The 16,429-nt window shown below is 35.5% G+C and overlaps 3 protein-coding genes and 1 non-coding gene across 5 annotated transcripts; 2 read left to right on the plus strand and 2 right to left on the minus strand.

The window, feature by feature from the left end:
- Positions 1 to 34: 34 nt before the first annotated feature.
- On the minus strand, positions 35 to 3,202 carry LOC101253087 (uncharacterized). 2 transcript variants are annotated; one of them, XM_004239624.5, is made up of 4 exons: positions 2,889 to 3,202; positions 1,581 to 1,719; positions 1,108 to 1,389; positions 35 to 854 (listed from the first exon to the last, which is right to left on the minus strand). In XM_004239624.5, exons 2-4 carry the CDS (start codon positions 1,713 to 1,715, stop codon positions 231 to 233), a joined length of 1,041 nt encoding a protein of 346 aa, XP_004239672.1. In that variant the 5' UTR covers positions 1,716 to 1,719; positions 2,889 to 3,202; the 3' UTR covers positions 35 to 230. The 2 variants fall into 2 exon arrangements, with proteins under 2 accessions (XP_004239672.1, XP_069154747.1); XM_069298646.1 differs by lacking the exon at positions 2,889 to 3,202 and adding an exon at positions 2,006 to 2,106.
- Positions 3,203 to 4,505: 1,303 nt separating this feature from the next.
- On the minus strand, positions 4,506 to 4,577 carry TRNAP-AGG (transfer RNA proline (anticodon AGG)). Its single transcript has one exon. It is a non-coding gene; the product is annotated as a tRNA-Pro (tRNA).
- A 1-nt stretch (position 4,578) lies between these two features.
- On the plus strand, positions 4,579 to 7,501 carry LOC101252779 (uncharacterized). The gene is made up of 2 exons (XM_004239623.5): positions 4,579 to 4,768; positions 6,706 to 7,501. Exons 1-2 carry the CDS (start codon positions 4,696 to 4,698, stop codon positions 7,356 to 7,358), a joined length of 726 nt encoding a protein of 241 aa, XP_004239671.1. The 5' UTR covers positions 4,579 to 4,695; the 3' UTR covers positions 7,359 to 7,501.
- Positions 7,502 to 9,638: 2,137 nt separating this feature from the next.
- On the plus strand, positions 9,639 to 16,200 carry LOC101252489 (double-stranded RNA-binding protein 2). The gene is made up of 3 exons (XM_004239622.5): positions 9,639 to 10,223; positions 11,761 to 11,980; positions 14,842 to 16,200. The coding sequence occupies exons 1-3, from the start codon at positions 9,978 to 9,980 to the stop codon at positions 16,035 to 16,037; spliced, it is 1,662 nt and encodes a 553-aa protein (XP_004239670.1). The 5' UTR covers positions 9,639 to 9,977; the 3' UTR covers positions 16,038 to 16,200.
- Positions 16,201 to 16,429: the final 229 nt, after the last annotated feature.

Below are 16,429 nucleotides of genomic sequence, written 5' to 3' on the forward strand. Positions count from 1 at the left end.
AGCGATATCATAAAAAGAAAATCACTTTGGTGTATTTTGGCACATGAAACAGACTCAAATATTATTGGTACTTCACAAATATACAAAGTGTCACCAAACAAGAATAATGTTCATCCTCACACTTTTCTCTCTAAGGCTCAACTTTGCCCATGGACTACAACAAATGCAAAGAATAGATGCAGGCACATCGTGCATTACGTTAATGAATACAACATTATAGATGCCAAGCATCAGCTAACTACACTAGCTGGTGAAAGGAAACTGGCATGCAGAGGAACCTTGTTCGAAGCAACAATCTCGTTGCAACATCCCGCTCTAGCTCCATCAACGACTAGATGGATGTGTCCTGGAGTAGAGTTTTCAGTAGGAACCAGTTCCCTAGCTGCAACTGTTTTGAGTCGAAGTCGTTCTGCCCTTGAGCCTATTACTTGCCCCAGAACAGATGCTCCAATGGTAAACGCCATAGCCGCTTTAGGCATCAAAATGGACTTCCTCAGAATGGCTATGAATGGCACAGCTGCATGTACAGCTGCAAACCAAGATGGTGAAAATTTTTCAGTGTGTTCTCTCCATACACCTAAAGGAATATTTGCTGCCATGCCCAAAACACCAATCACTAATATTTTTGCAGGCAGAGGTTGTGGTCGCAAGTTTTTCGCAAAGGCTGTCCGTGATAGAGCAGCTCGGGCAGCTACTATAGCAGGGGGGCACTTGAGTTTCACACCAGGAGGGGGCTGAAAAACCTTTGCTACAAGAGGAAGGACAGTACTTACAGCACGGTACGACTTTGCAATAGGACAATTCCCATTCTGCAACCACTCATTGCTTAGTGCTTCATGTTCTGAATCTCCTCCCTGATAGATCCAAAATGATGGTTAGCAGGAACAATATGACTGAGTTTTGGTTATTCCATCAAAAGTGATAAGTTTTTCAAGTCCACCAACAATCATATTTCAAGAGTTATACGAAGTTTAAGAAGTCAAATAAAGTGTTTCCCTGGACCATGAACATTTGACAAAGTCATATTTGAGAAGTTGCAATGAAATTCAACAGCTTTGACATTTGAGAAATTTGGGAGATACAAAACATAAAGGAAATGGCTCAAACCTGTCTTTTGGATGACTCAGACTTCTTCTTTTGATTCTTCCACTTCTCAGAGAATGAATCAAAACCAAACGGTCCTCCAAACCCAAAAGATGAGAGACTTATGGTAGCTGCCTTTGCCACCAAAGGGTTGAAATGACGAGCTACAGATTCAGGATCTGGTTTCTCATTCGTAATGGAAAGCCTCCCAGAAAGTGGGACAGCACCATTCTGGCCATGGAAAAGCCGGAATGCCATGTCAAAGTTAGGACCATCCTCGAAGATAGGACCTTTTCCTCCACGTACCTGATTCAGGTGCCACAGCAATCATGAGAAAGACTTCACATCAATTTAGTATGACAGGGACATGGTCACCCCACCAATGTGGCAAACAAAAATGAGAGGCCTTAGCAGGATTGGTTCAGCAACATGCAAACTATTTTACGAAAATGCAAAGAAAAGTTCTTCTGCAAATAAGTGATCAATTAACAACTTACTGGAATGGGCAAACCAATGGGGCTTGAGAAGGAAAAATTAGTTGGCTCATTGATATTCGTCAAAAATGGGCATCTAGCAATGTCTTGCTGGAAACCTGAAGAGTCATCACTTGTATTCCTAGAGAAAAAATCCATTTTACTGGAAGAAGGATGAGCAGGACAAAAATCAGAATAAATTTGAGCAACAGAATCATCAAAAGACAATTAACAAAGCAAGCATGAGTTCAAGAAATCACAAGCCAACCACTTTTTGATCAAAGCATTAATGAAGTCTAGAAAAGAGTCCAGTCATGCATATATATATATATATATATATATATATCTTGAAACCAGAATACTATATATAAGGTTCACGTTCATGTATACATTTCTTATAAACAGGAATTTTGACCTAGTAGTCTTAAATCTCAATAAACTTTGATTACCAGTTCTCATTAGCAAGTTTTTTTAACCAAAATATTCAAAAAGAAGCTCAACCATTTGTTAAGCCAACCTAATACTTCCAAAGAATGAATACAGATCAAATATCAGCTCAAACACAAAAACCCATTTGCAATATAACAACACCAATAACTACTATGACCTAATCTTAAACTAAGTTGGGGCCAGCTGTATAAATCTTTCATATCCCTTTTGCTCCATTTGAACCCCTTTTCATTTCCAATATCAAAGATTTGTCTTTTAAGCAAAACACATCAATAAAAAACACTAAAAAGTAATAGCCATTTCCCAAATTCGACCAACAACTTAAATCAAACAAAAAACTTTAATCACCCAAACAAAAAAGCTAAACAGTAACTATAGCAAAAAAAAGAAGTACAACACTCTGTTGCTAATCATACATCAGTACAGGTCAAATTTCAGCTCAAACACAAATATTCATTTCCACTATAACAAAACAATAACTACAAAAATAAAATCCAAACTGATTGAAGTTAGCTATACCCAATTAGAACCTTTTCATTCAAATATCAAAGATTCAACTTTTAAGCAAAACCCATTACTAAAAAACACTAAAAATCAATACCCTTTCAGCTCAACAACAATAACTCATTTCCAATATAACAAAACAATAACTACAACAATAAAGTCGAAACTCATTGAAGTTAGCTATACCCAACTAGACCCTTTTCATTCCAACATCAAAGATTCATCTTTTAAGCAAAATCCATTAATATAAACACTAAAAATCAATACCCCATTCTCAAATTCAACCAACAACTTAAATCAAACATAAAAAAAAAAAACACTGCAACTACCAAACACTTAAATCTTGATACATTGAAATTAAACAAAAGAAAGACGTACCTCAAGACAAAAAAAACTTGTATGAAAACTCAGAGGAAGAAAATTTGTGAATTAAGAGAGAAATGAAGATGAAGAAAAGAATCAAAGGAGATGGAGTAGTTGATGCGTAGGTGAAGAGGAAGAGCAAAACGACGGCGTTTTGACCACACGCCAAATGAGAATATGTCTCTACGCGGGCTTTTTTTGACTAATTAACGAATAACTAACCAATTACTCCAACTTTTGTTGAATTTTTTCAAAAATAAATAAATAAGTGGGGTCAAATAATAATAATAATAATAAGAAAACAATTTTATGTTATTTTGGTTGTTCTTAAAGAATTTTTAATAATTGAAGTTTAGGTGTATTATTATAGAGTTTAATGCTAAATTTTGATGATCTATGTATTAAAGAATGATTTAATTATATCTTAAAAGTCAAAAAGAGTCCTTTAATGCTTTTGAATTTAAGTTGTATGGAACTTTTATTCGTAAATATTTATTGAGAAGTAAATATAATAGTTGACTTTTTTCATATTGTTTTGTATGAAATATGCATTAATATTTCATGGCTAAATTTTTGTATTGACAATTCTAGAATGGAAATGGTCCATAATCTCCAACTCATACTCCATAGAGAAATACTGAAATTGAACTAATTTAATTAGGTAATTTTGAATATTAAATGATTAAATTTTAAAATAATAATAGTAATAAAATTAATTTTACCCAAAATATGCGGAGTGAAATATCTGATAAAATCTTATAAGTGAAGTCTGAAAAGGACGATATTACATAACCTTACTTCTTAACTTGTGAAGGTGTATATATTGTTTCAAAATAGACCTCAATACAAATAAATCATATAAACATCAAGTTCGAGAATAGTAGCAACAACAAATAACAAGAATCTGGGAAGAAGAATGTGACACAATCTTATCCCTATCTTGTGAAGATAAAAGATCGTTTTCAAATGACTTCAACTCAAGAAAAACATATATTGACATTACGTAAAAAAAAATCCCTTCCTTGTGAAGATGAAAATATTGTATTCGATATACATCAATTCAAGTAAAATATGACAACGTCAAATGTAAGAATAGTAGCATGCAACAACAAATAATAACTTGATATACCTCAAAATTCATGTAAAACATGTCAATATCAATATAAAAATAGTAGCAACAACAAATAATAACATCTCGGGGGACCAAGAGTGAAAATGAGAAAAAGAATAAGGGGGCATCCCAAATAATAGCAACAACAAATATTAACTTTCCGGGAACATGACAACATCAAATATAAGAATAGTATCAACGTCAAATAATAATTTAATAAACCTGAATTCAAGTAAAACATGACTATATCAAGTATAAGAATAGTAGCAACAACAAATAATAACCTCTCGGGAACATAACAACATTCAAATATGAAAATACTAACAATAACAAATAATAACCTCATAGACTTCAATTCAAGTAAAACATGACAATATCAAATACTATACAAATAACAGCAACACCAAATAATAACCTCTCGAGACCGTGAGAAAATAAGAAAAAGAATAAGGGGGCTTTGTAAATAGTAGCAACAACAAATAATAACCTCTCGAGACCGAAAAAATGAGAAAAAAATTAAAGGGGCATTCCGAGAATTGAACTCGGGACCTCTCGCACCCTAAGCGAGAATCATACCACTAGACCAAATGCCCAATTCGTTTTTCCATTTACAAATAACAATTGAGATATCTACTAACGAAGAAAACCCCAAAACCCTAGTGAAAAACAGAGAGATCTCCAGTTGTGGGGTTTTGCATCAGAAATTTGTCAATGGCAAGAAGAACCCTTTTTCACTTAGTTCGATCTCAAGCGAATCTACTAAAATCCACCAATTTTCATTCAGGTTCGTGTTTAATTGAATCAAGCAGTTTCATTTCTGTATAATTTATGGTTTCTGTTTCAATTTTCTGTTGTATCTGTATGTAAAATTGTTGGGTTTCAAAGAAAGTGAAAGAAAGTAACACCCTTTTGTTAATCTTGTTAAAAAGCTGTGTAATTTAATGCTATTGTTTTTTTATCAAATTGAAATAAGGTCCAATGTCCCTTCAGCTGGTGATGGGTGTTATATGTTACCTGTAGTGAGGAATCTAGTATTTGAAGTTTATGAGTTCGACTAGTTAGAAGATGACACGACATGACATGTTTTCGACTTATTGATCACACGACATTAGATAGGAGAGTATCGAGGTGGCAGATTAGTATAGAAGGTTAGAATTAATTGAGTATTGTCTCGTTTTGTAGTTTGGGGCTCAATACTGATTTCTCTTTGCATATAGGTACTCTGGTAGTGCAAGTAATGTTCTCAAAGTTTCTTGTCCTCTGATTTTGGGTAATACTTGATGTTTCGCGTGTGCTTTAGTTTTCACATTGTTTTGCTCTGAATGATATGTTATGCTTCTCTATTATATGTTGCGTCTTATTTACTGTTATATTCTCTTTTTCAAACTACTTTGTTATATGTTACTTGAGCTGAGGGTCTTGCTGTTATTTTTGTTGAGTTTCTTCAACGACATCAAGTTAATACTACAATAGTAATGGTGTTCACAGTTAATTATTATATAGATACTTAGTTGATGTCTATGTTAACAATTGTAAAAAAAAAGAAAGAAGATATTTAGTGGATTTCTCAGGGTTAAAGCAAGACCTACTGGATTCTGTGATATATATATATATATAGAATAGTGGGTCCATTGGTACTATGACCACAGTTACTTAAAATATTGGATTTTCCTATCAATGGGAAATTGGAATAGCATAATTGTTATACAGTGCCAGCTTTTGATTACCTGAGTTGGGAGAAAAAGTGGATTGCTTAATGTGGCAAGTAAGCAGGACAACATTGTGGACATCCGTAGAAAATGTCTTTCAGGGGTTAGTATAGAAGAAACATATAGATTTATAGCTCTAAGGTCTTGGGAAAGAGTACGCAATGACCGCCATCTTCATGTTATACACACTTTTCAGTACTGATCCACTGAGACAGGTTAACAGTATTCTGTTATCTTTTTGATCCCTCGACCCTCCCTGTTGTAATGTGTTGATCATGAATCTAGTTTCCGCATTACCAGATGTTAGACTCCTTTTCTAGTTTTCTTCCATAATTTTTGCATTTGAGAATTGGGACAAATGAATGAGTGTTACGTATGTTGTTATTCATATTAGGACCTTAAAACTTTTCCAGGTGAAACATATTTGCTAAAAAGGAAAACATAATTCTTTGTTGTTAAACTCTAAAGGAATGGAATTTCTGTTTTACTAAAGTTCATTGTTGTAGATTCTTCGCCCTATAACTTTCTTTTTTCAGTTGCTAAGCTAAATTTTCTGCTTTCAGGTTGTCGGATGTTGTACTGTAGCCTTTTTCTTTTGATGAAATCACATATTTTGGCCTTCCTCAGCTTTTTCTGTCTTTCCTTCATAAAATCCGTTTACATTAGAATGTCAAATTTTAGCCAATAATATGCAAATCTTCAGATCAAATGATTGACGGCTTATTTTAGCTGCAACATCCCATCCATTTTGCAGGGAACAATCTTGTATTTAATGAAGTAAGAATTAACAAAGTATGGTGCAACTGTTTATCAGGATAAATATTGAACATTCATGTATTATGGTGGTAAAATCCTAGTAAATACATGAAAGAAATCACAATATATTGGAAGAACTTTTTGCTGTATTGCTTCTACTATCTGCATCTCTTTTGTTTATGCAAGTTTATTTTATGACTTGTTCCTAATGATTGTCCTCAAGCTCTTTGCTCATTATTTCCCAATACCTTTTCAGGTGGTCATCTGGCTAGTTTTGGAACTAGGTCACTTGTCAGTGGTACCAAACCTGACCCTAGTTGTGTGACACATCTAGCTGCTATCCGTAAAAGGTGGCTATCACAGTCTGCAACAGCACAAGACGACAACAAGATCAGCATAGGGCCTCGCAAAGGAGGAGAAGGAGGAAATGATGAAAAGGATGGCGGAGTTGTCTACTATGGTCCTATCTCAAACACAATAAAGAATGTGAAGCTTCTGTCCCTTTCAACATGTTGCCTTTCTGTGTCTTTAGGCCCTGTCATAACCTTCATGACATCTACTGATTCAAATGTGATACTAAAGGGAGCAGTTGCATCTACCGTTATATTCTTCAGTGCTTCTACTACCGCTGCGCTTCACTGGTTTGTGAGTCCTTATATTCACAAACTGAGATGGAAGCCAGGTTCAGATTCTTTTGAAGTGGAGATGATGTCTTGGCTTGCAACTTTTATGCCGAAGACGATTAAGTTTGCAGATATCAAGCATCCTGACACCAATAGACCTTATGTAACATTCAAGGCTAACGGAAACTTTTATTTTGTTGATGCGGAGCATTGTCCGAACAAGGCGCTATTGGCAAAACTTACCCCACAGAAACCTACTCATGAGTCAGCTTTCAAGAACTTGTGATGACAACTTTTTATCTGGAATAATTTGAGATTTGAAGGTTTTGTATTGCATTGCTCACTAGAAGTTCCAATACTTGAGTCTTGGATATATATAAGCCTCAGTTGGTTGTCAATTTTTCAATTATTATAACATTGATTGTCTTATCTCTCTCTTCTTCTTTTTTTTTTTAAAAAGAAAATAATAGTAATGTCTAGACCAGCTTGGCAGGTCATTTCTTCCATCTGCATGAGTTTTGGTGGTATACTAACCTTGATATTTGTGTTGATGTAAGGTGGTAGGTATCCAACAAAATAACGAAGGTCATGTGTACAAGTTGGTCTTCCATCTGTCTAAATGTTAGGGTTGGATGAACCCTACAACACTGGTGGGAAATAATATGTATTCAGTAGGACAATCAATTATGATGACGAGAGGTGGTAGGCATCTAAATGAATGATTAATATGCATTCAGATTGATTCTGACACCACCATCCTATATAAGCCTTGGCGTCTATCATTTTTTAAAATTATTATAATAGTGTTGTTCGAGCCAATTTATATGTGCCTCCACTAGCCTTAGTGGCTAACATATTCTTTTCATGTCATTGTGGATTCCTTTTGCTAGTGTCAAGAAGTGGAAATAAATGAAGAATATGGGTAAATATTACATGGACCTAGATGGTTAATTAGTCAGATCCTTTTGTTTCATAACTTAGTGTCAAGTAATCTGGTCATGAATGCTCAAGAGATTTGTAGTGTTGGTAGATAACTTGTGCAAACTCTATTATTGAGTAGTTGGTGGCTGGTTTTTTCATGCACTAAATGCAAATTGATCTTAGTGGACAACAAACTTTTAATGGCATTTTGGTCAAACGTAGAGTAATAAGCGCATAATTTCTTCTACTTTACTATTTTTTTTTTTTATAACTCATGAATGATCTTGAACTGGCAAAAAATCTTAAGTTGATTAGGTGATCACTATTCTAAAAAAGGTTCCATGTTTAAAAAGTTCAATTCTTCACAAATTTGATATATATTTACGTGATAAATATATTTCCCCAACATATTCTAAATAAAAGATATTTGTAATTGAATTTATCGTTTTACTTATCGATCGAGATAAATATAAATGGTATTTGAGAAAATCCACACTTTTGAATGGAGTAGATTGGAAGGGGCAAAGGAACACTTAAAAATTATGTTGGCTCTTCGATATTTATTTTTATATATATTTAGATAATATTTGTTATTTTTAGAAAACAAAAGTAAATATTGAAAAATATATATAAAAACTATATATTCCTATTCAAAAGTTGGTGAATATGCTGTTGCCACGTAGGACATTGACAATTACGAAAAGTCAACTTAGACCATTTTTAATTGACACACATCATATGTTGGTTTTTGATACTACACATGTGGAACATATGGTCAACTTTTGGCCCTTCAACATCCACCCACCCACCCCAATAAAGGCTAAACATAGAATTTAATTTTTGTACAAGATAGTAATAATATAAAATGTTACACTACACTACTTTAAAATTTAACTATATGTATAATGAATATGAATTGGTAAAATTTATTGACGTTGTCAATTTGATCGATTGTTTTGAGTTTTATGATTCGTTTATAATTCGAAAGACATTTTAATGTTGATAGATTTCTACATGGATGAAAAGTGGTAGCTATTACTAAACATAAATTAAAATACAGATAAATTGACATAAACTTCACGATATTAGAGAAGAAACACTTAAACTAAGATATTCTTTGTCATAGCAACATATATAATGATTCTGCTTACGTAGCTATCCTTAATTAAGAGGTTACGGTATTCGCTTGGGATATGAAGTTGCCTTTGTTAAAGAATGTTTTGACTTTCTATGTGAAATTTCTCAAAGCAAATTTAAATTTAACCGAACCTCAACATAAACAACAAACATCGAATTAAAGATGAAAAAGAAATAACTTACAAAGTTATGGGGATATAAGGCTCATTTGGTGCGAAGGATAAGGGATATCTGATCCCGAAATCATTTTTGGAACTAGTTTATTTCATGTTTGATTGAGATTAAATCATCGAATAACTTATTTTAAAATTAGTTATTTTGAGATTGTAATATTATTTTTAATTTACGTTAAGAATGAATTACAATCTCAAAATAATTAATCTCGAAATTGATAAGTTGTAGTCCAACAAAATGATCCCATAAAGTATAAATTTATCCTTATGTGAAACCTTATTGTGTGGATGCATGCATAGAATTATTTCTTCCAACGGATGAATGTAAACAAAAAGCACTATGCTTAAAACGCTTCAAAAATTCACAAAATCTATTCTCCTTTTCTCTCTCTACAAGTGGAACTTTCTCTCTCTAGAAAATCATTACATACCCTCAACACTATATATTATATATATATATATAAATATTTATATATATATACACATATACATACAAAAACCCTAGCAGCCCTGCGATCCTCCTCCGTCGACGATGCCGACGGCGAGAGTAATCGGAGCTCCGATTCATCGCATTGATATCCGCTGATTCCTTGTTTTTCCATTTCATTTCTTTGATCCTTGTTCCTGGCTGTTGTTGTGTTGAATTTAAACTTGTTTGTTGAAAGCTTCTGGAAATGTATAAGAACCAGTTACAGGAACTGGCACAAAGGAGTTGCTTCAACTTGCCGTCGTATACTTGTATAAGGGAAGGTCCGGATCATGCGCCTAGGTTTAAGGCTACGGTTAATTTCAATGGTGAGGTGTTTGAGAGTCCAAATTACTGCTCTACACTTCGACAGGCTGAACACTCTGCTGCTGAGGTTGCGTTGAATTCACTCTCTAATCGAGGTCCCTCCAACTCGCTTGCTGCTAGAATTCTGGTATTTTTGACCCCCGATTTTAGCGGGATTTTTAGTTTGCTTTCTTAATTATGCTTTTTCTTCTGAGTTTGGCTTTTTGAAAATGAATGACGTCATTTGATCTTATAAGCTACAACTTTTAGATTTAATGTATATTCATTTGTGGGATTGAGTATGTTGTTGTATTTGCATTTGTGAATTTTCTAGGTTTCAGGGACCATTGGTTTTCTAAACCCTTGGTGTGCTAATTACCCTGGGGGTGGGTAGCTGGCACGCTGTACCGATCGGATTAGTCTGGACTCATGTGCACATAAACTAGCCCGGACACTTACATTAGAGAAAAGTTAATAAATATTGGTCATTTGTACTAAGATGATCTAAGAAGTCTAGTTGTGTGAGGTTGTGATATTATTAGTTTACTTTAGTTTCTTGATCAGTATTTGCAATTTTTCCTTTTATAGATATTTCCTTTTCTCTTCTTGTTTTTTCCTAGTTTGATTTATGGGAATTATCTGCCTATGTGTGCTTCGGAAAGCATATTCAGTCCCAAATTTCTGTCGTAGGTTGATGGCCAATGTAGTTAACTATGATGAATTTCGTGAACTTGTCATAGTTCAGGAGGGAAGCAGAGCTCCCTGTTATGTGGCTGTTAATAATGAGCAGTTTATAGTACTGGCTTAGGTATGGGTTGGGTGAAAACAATAACTAGTAATTTTAGGCATGTTTTCATGGAAGTTACAAATGTATGGAATGGTGATTTTCTTGTGATTTCCTTTTGTAAGTGAAGTAGAGGGTAGATGTTGTGGCATTTCTGGAGTCATTATCTTAATATATCTGTTTGTCCTTACAAAAAAAGGAATATTGATTTGTTAGTAGTCCTCTTCTGACTGTTTTCCCTTGTTTTCAGGCATTAGAATTCTTAGTTTTTCGCACTGTGCAACGTGAATAAACTTAAGCACCAGTATTAGGTAGGAACTTTTTGTATGGCCAACCTAGAAGCCATGTATCTTGTAGTCTAGACTGGGTACTACATTACATTCACTAAATGACTGTTCAAAACCTTTAGGTCAGTCAAGCTACCATAGTAGTCTGAAGATGGTGCTTCTGTTGTTAGGGTTCTAATATAAGACGGTCAGATCTGAGTCCAGAACTTCTGGAGGACATTGCCAACTTGTGATGGTCCTGTAGGTAGTTAGACGCAATATGTAAAGTTGCATCATTGCCAACTTCTGATAGTCCTGTAGGTAGTTAGACTCAAGATGTAAAGTTGCATCATTTCTGTATCATGATAATCTTGTTGTTAAGTATATTTAGTGTTAAAACAAATCTTAGATTTTCCAACTAATATCAAAGTTTTTGTTGCAGTAAAAAATGATAGCACAGGTGCAAGTGAGCTCAACATCATCACAATAAAATATGGCCTCCATTGATTTTATGTAGTACCTAATTGTTTTAAATTAATATAGGACACTTAGACTTAGATATGAAAGAACAAACCTTTGTGGTTGCTTCTGAATGGCATTTTGGTTTCTAATTTCTGTATGCCCATGATTTGTAGGATGAGACAGGCGTATATAAGAATCTCTTACAGGAAGTTTCACAAAGAGTAGGAGCATCATTGCCAGCATATACTACTTTTAGATCTGGTCTAGGACATCTTCCTGTCTTTACCTGCACAGTGGAGTTGGCGGGCGTTACATTTACTGGTGAGTCAGCAAAGAATAAGAAGCAAGCTGAAAAGAATGCAGCTATGGCAGCTTGGTCATCTCTGAAATTATGTAAGTGATTCCAATGTTTATGAACCAGTTGATATTGAGTTATTTGGAAACTTTATTTCTCTGTGAAGAAGTTATCGTAAAGCTGCGTCGTGTGTGTGTTGGCAAGGCTTATAGAATTGTTATAGATGCCAAATCATGAATTGAAGAGCCTAGTTGGATCCTTCATGTAAAGATCCAAATTTACTGGATTCTGGTTTTTGTCTTCAGAATTTTTATCTGGATAAGGGTGGTTTTCGTTTTCTGTTGTTGTCTTCGCCTGGTTCTCAAGAAGCCTCATTCTCCAGTTTTATCTTATGCTCTTAGCAACATATTGTCCTTTTATCTATCCAGTGATCTATATGCTAGTGTGTACGAAAGCCATCTTATGGTATTATTTTTATCTTTCAAACAGACAGTATTTTTATTTTAAATAGTGGATAATGTTAATGGCAATCACCATCCACCTGTTTGTGCTCCCCTCAAGTCCAACTAAATACATCGACCCGACCTAACACCTGCCTGCTTGCCTTTTGTACACACTTGACTAGATCACATTTATTGCGTCATTCTTCCCTGCATTGCCAAACATTTAATGTCCTATTGGTTATAAGTTTCAGTGGTTCATGATGTCGTATTTTGCATCATGATGTGAAGATCTGATTTGAGCAATAATTTGCATGGACAGCAAAATGACTAATGAGTAATTAATGGGAAAATGATAAATCAAGTGTTGCTTGGATGCCCTTTGCCTCCCCATCCTTTTTTCTTCCTCTCCCCCTGCTATATCTTTTTGCACTGTTGCAAAGCAGAGCCACATTTGGTGGATTAGCTCTTCTGGGGTGGGTGACAAATGTGGTTTTGGATGTTCAAACCTACACATGTATGGCTCTTAGTTTGGTCTAGCGAGACACACATACATATTTGCCTTTTCGTTTTTTTAGTCACCGAAAGCATGACCTTTGGTAGGAGGGTATGGAGGTAGAGAATTAGGATAGAGGGTTAGTATGTAGTCAAAAATATTTCTTTTCCTGTTCCTATGCATTTGTACTATTCTTGTTTTTTCATTTTAATCGATTTATATATCTGCCATTCCTTTAGCCTCAGTTATCTTGTTATCTTCTTGTTGTTTCTGCTTGTTGCTATTGCCTTTTATGCCATGCTGACTCCCCTTCTGTTACAAGATGTGGAATTAGACAGGGGAATCTCTATAAGAACTAGTATCAGACGTAGTAGATTGAGACACAAGCCAAGGGCTATGGGGTAAGAGTTAGATTGGTTACCCTAGATCGACCTCTACATAACAGGTTTCTAACAGTATATATATTCTCGATCTGTTCCCACTTATAAGATAGATATTACAACCTTATGAGGTTGGCTGGGTTTCACATCTCAGTAATTTCCGATTAGATTGGTATATATTTCTAAAGAACAGTTTAAGAAACTATATTAATAGATATTTACTGTCCGGTCATACCCAACAACAACAAACCTTGCCCAAGAAAAGTGCTTTTTCATAACAGGTTTGAAAAACACTAGATAAGAAAAAAAATTGTGTTGAAAATATTGAAGAAAAGCAAAATATTGACAGCAAAAATAGTAAAGATAACCAAAGTAAAAAAACAACTGTAGTATTACAATTGATGGGTTAGATAATGCTAGAATGATAATAGTGCTGGTAAGGTGAAGAGGGAGCAAATAAGGTGCTCTAAACTCGAACCATGCTAATTACATGGCAATTGAACCATGCTATTCGTAAGACATCTTTCACTCATCCATTCTGTCCATCCAGACGCTGCACCTTTTATCATTGTCATCTTCTGCCTTTCTTTCCTCTCAGCTATTCACACGTGAAGATCGCCATATCCGGTGCTATAATACGTAGAAGTACATTATGGGCATGTGGTGTGGTGACAAATGTGGTTTGAGATGCTCAAAACCTACATTTGTATGCCTCTTGGTTTGGTCTGGGTGACACACATACATGTATTTGCCCTTTTGTTTTGTCAATAATTATGGACACATTGGTGTTATCATGTTTAGCTAGCTAAACTCAAATATTATGATAATTGAGCTCGAGTTTAAGTTAAATGTTAAATAAGCGTTAATAATTAATTTCTATAAGCAAATAAATCACCTTGAGTTATCAATTTCAATGATATATTGTTTCTAGAAACTAGTATTTAGAAACTAAGTAGTGGTTTAGAATCTTCTTGCGCGAATTCTTACAAGGATCATCATTGATTACAAAATATACAATATTTGAGAAAATATCTGTACTTCCATATATATATTTTTTTGTGTGTGTGTTAGGTTACAAGCTCAAAGCCCTGCTCTATTATTTAAAAACGGACTGAGCTAGAGTGTTACTTGATGAGTGAGTTAATTACCACTCTCAAGGACAGGTGATATTATATTGCAGCCTGAAATTCTTAGTGAACAATGAAAACGATAAAACCAGATTGGCTATTTCTTTTCTTTGGAGCTTAGTGGCTCTCATCCCCCCAACTCATTAGAAATTGATATGCTAGGAGGTCCAGTGATTTCCAACCTTGTAAAAAACTTGATGGAGAAGTATTTAAGTGCTAGAGTGTATTTTTGCCTGAATGCTTTACAAATGTTTATATCATCATCAGTGTCGCATGGTTTATCAATTTTTAGGAGAACTTCCACTTCTACAATGTACTGTTTGCTTGAATATTTGTGCTTGCAATCATAATATTTCAATTTCTAATTTTCAATTAGATTGATATTCACCTACTGATCATAAAACATTAGTAGATTGATGTTCACTTTACGTACTGATGATAAGCTTTAATTTGTACAATCAGCAATAACCAGGTGTACTATTCTGCATGACATTCTTCTACTTTTTTTTTTCTCAGTGGCACAGCAGTCTGAAAGTGCAAAACCAGATCGAAGAAGAAATGATGAGCAAGAGCATGTAACTGTTGCACGTGCACTACAAAGGTACATTTTGAAGGCTAGGGCGGCTAGAGTATCATTCCCAATTAAATTTCCGACACCTAATCCAAGACCATCAAGTGTACAGCAGCTTTCATCTACTACATCAAAACTTCTTCCCCTAATATGTCCAAGAACTGCTCCTCGCAGTAGACCGGTCAGTCCGTTATGTCTAAAACCTGCTTCTCAAAGTAGACCCATTGACAATACAGGAAGTGATGCATCATTGAGTCCAAGGACTGCTCAAACCATAAATAATATTTTAAAGGACAGCTTTGCTATGGATAGTCACAGGGTTCGACCAGAGAAGTTCCCTGCTGCTGGTGCAGCACCATATATTCCTGTCAGGCATTTTGGCCCACACCATCGGATGGCTCCTCCGGTGACCATACGGAATGCAATTCCTGTTTTCTCTGCACCACCACTTCCTCAATCATCTCAGCCTCCTAGGGTGATGAGGCCTCCAGGTCTGGGAGTGGCACCACCTGTCTGTATAAGACAGGCAGTGCCGGTTTATGCTGCACCCCCTGTTCGGGCAGAGGAGCTTTCCACATTAGATAGGGTGATGAGGCATTCAGGTTTGGGGATGGCGCCAGTTTATGCTGTACCCTCTGTTCCTAAAGCTCCTCTTTTAGTTGACGAACCACTAGCTTCAAAGGCACCCGAAATGCAGGTACTTGACTTACCAACTTGTAAAGCAGTGCTAGGCAAGGCCGAATCGCCACATGACCATTCTGAGGAAAAATCATGTTCTGAAGTCCAACCGACTAAGAGAGAGGAGCCACTTGACTTTGAAGTTTCAAGGAGTGCGACAATGCCAGTGGAAGGAACCAAGGTTGCAGCCGAGGAGAAGCCACTTGACTTTGAAGTTTCAAGGAGTCCGACAATGCCAGTGGAAGGAACCATGGTTGCATCTGAGGAGAAGCCACTTGACTTTGAAGTTTCAAGGAGTGCGACAATGCCAGTGGAAGGAACCAAGGTTGCAGCGGAGGAGAAGCCACTTGACTTTGAAGTTTCAAGGAGTGCGACAATGCCAGTTGAAGGAACCAAGGTTGCAGCCGAGGAGAAGCCACATGACTCTCTGGAAATTGAGAGTTTGAAACAGCTAAAGATATGATGTATCGTCGGGAATAGCATGTTACAAACTACAGAAACTTCAGTGAGCTTTTGTTCTCCCCTAGTGGGATTTAGTTTTCAAGCCTTTATGTAGTCTTAGATAAATCAGTTCCTTGCACATTTTCATTTCGAATAGTTTTATTGAGATAGTTGTAGTGACATTATACTGCTGTTTTTGAGTTCCCTTGTGGTTCATTACCATTTTACCTGCAACCCTAGAGTTTTGCCTCGTGTCGATGTGCTTGTTGCTTTATTGGAATCTGTCGCGGACGCATTCCAACGAAGCAAATAAAGGTAAGACTCATGTTGCATCTGCAACAGTTTCCAACGAAGCAACAAGCAGCACGTAGACGAGATAAAACACTATCGGCCCTCCTCCCCCTCTTTTTTTGG

This window comes from Solanum lycopersicum, chromosome 5, assembly GCF_036512215.1.
Source record: "Solanum lycopersicum chromosome 5, SLM_r2.1".
Classification (NCBI taxonomy): Eukaryota; Viridiplantae; Streptophyta; class Magnoliopsida; order Solanales; family Solanaceae; genus Solanum; species Solanum lycopersicum.

Excerpts from the sequence above, each read along its gene's own strand:
- LOC101252779 (XM_004239623.5), top strand. The coding sequence starts at position 4,696 with ATGGCAAGAAGAACCCTTTTTCACTTAGTTCGATCTCAAGCGAATCTA. Across the intron at positions 4,769-6,705 it reads ATCCACCAATTTTCATTCAG|GTGGTCATCTGGCTAGTTTT; the intron begins GTTCGTGTTTAA and ends ATACCTTTTCAG.
- LOC101252489 (XM_004239622.5), top strand. The coding sequence starts at position 9,978 with ATGTATAAGAACCAGTTACAGGAACTGGCACAAAGGAGTTGCTTCAAC. Across the intron at positions 10,224-11,760 it reads CGCTTGCTGCTAGAATTCTG|GATGAGACAGGCGTATATAA; the intron begins GTATTTTTGACC and ends CATGATTTGTAG. Across the intron at positions 11,981-14,841 it reads TTGGTCATCTCTGAAATTAT|TGGCACAGCAGTCTGAAAGT; the intron begins GTAAGTGATTCC and ends TTTTTTTCTCAG.
- LOC101253087 (XM_004239624.5), bottom strand. The coding sequence starts at position 1,715 with ATGGATTTTTTCTCTAGGAATACAAGTGATGACTCTTCAGGTTTCCAG. Across the intron at positions 1,390-1,580 it reads CCATTGGTTTGCCCATTCCA|GTACGTGGAGGAAAAGGTCC; the intron begins GTAAGTTGTTAA and ends CACCTGAATCAG. Across the intron at positions 855-1,107 it reads CTGAGTCATCCAAAAGACAG|GGAGGAGATTCAGAACATGA; the intron begins GTTTGAGCCATT and ends TGGATCTATCAG.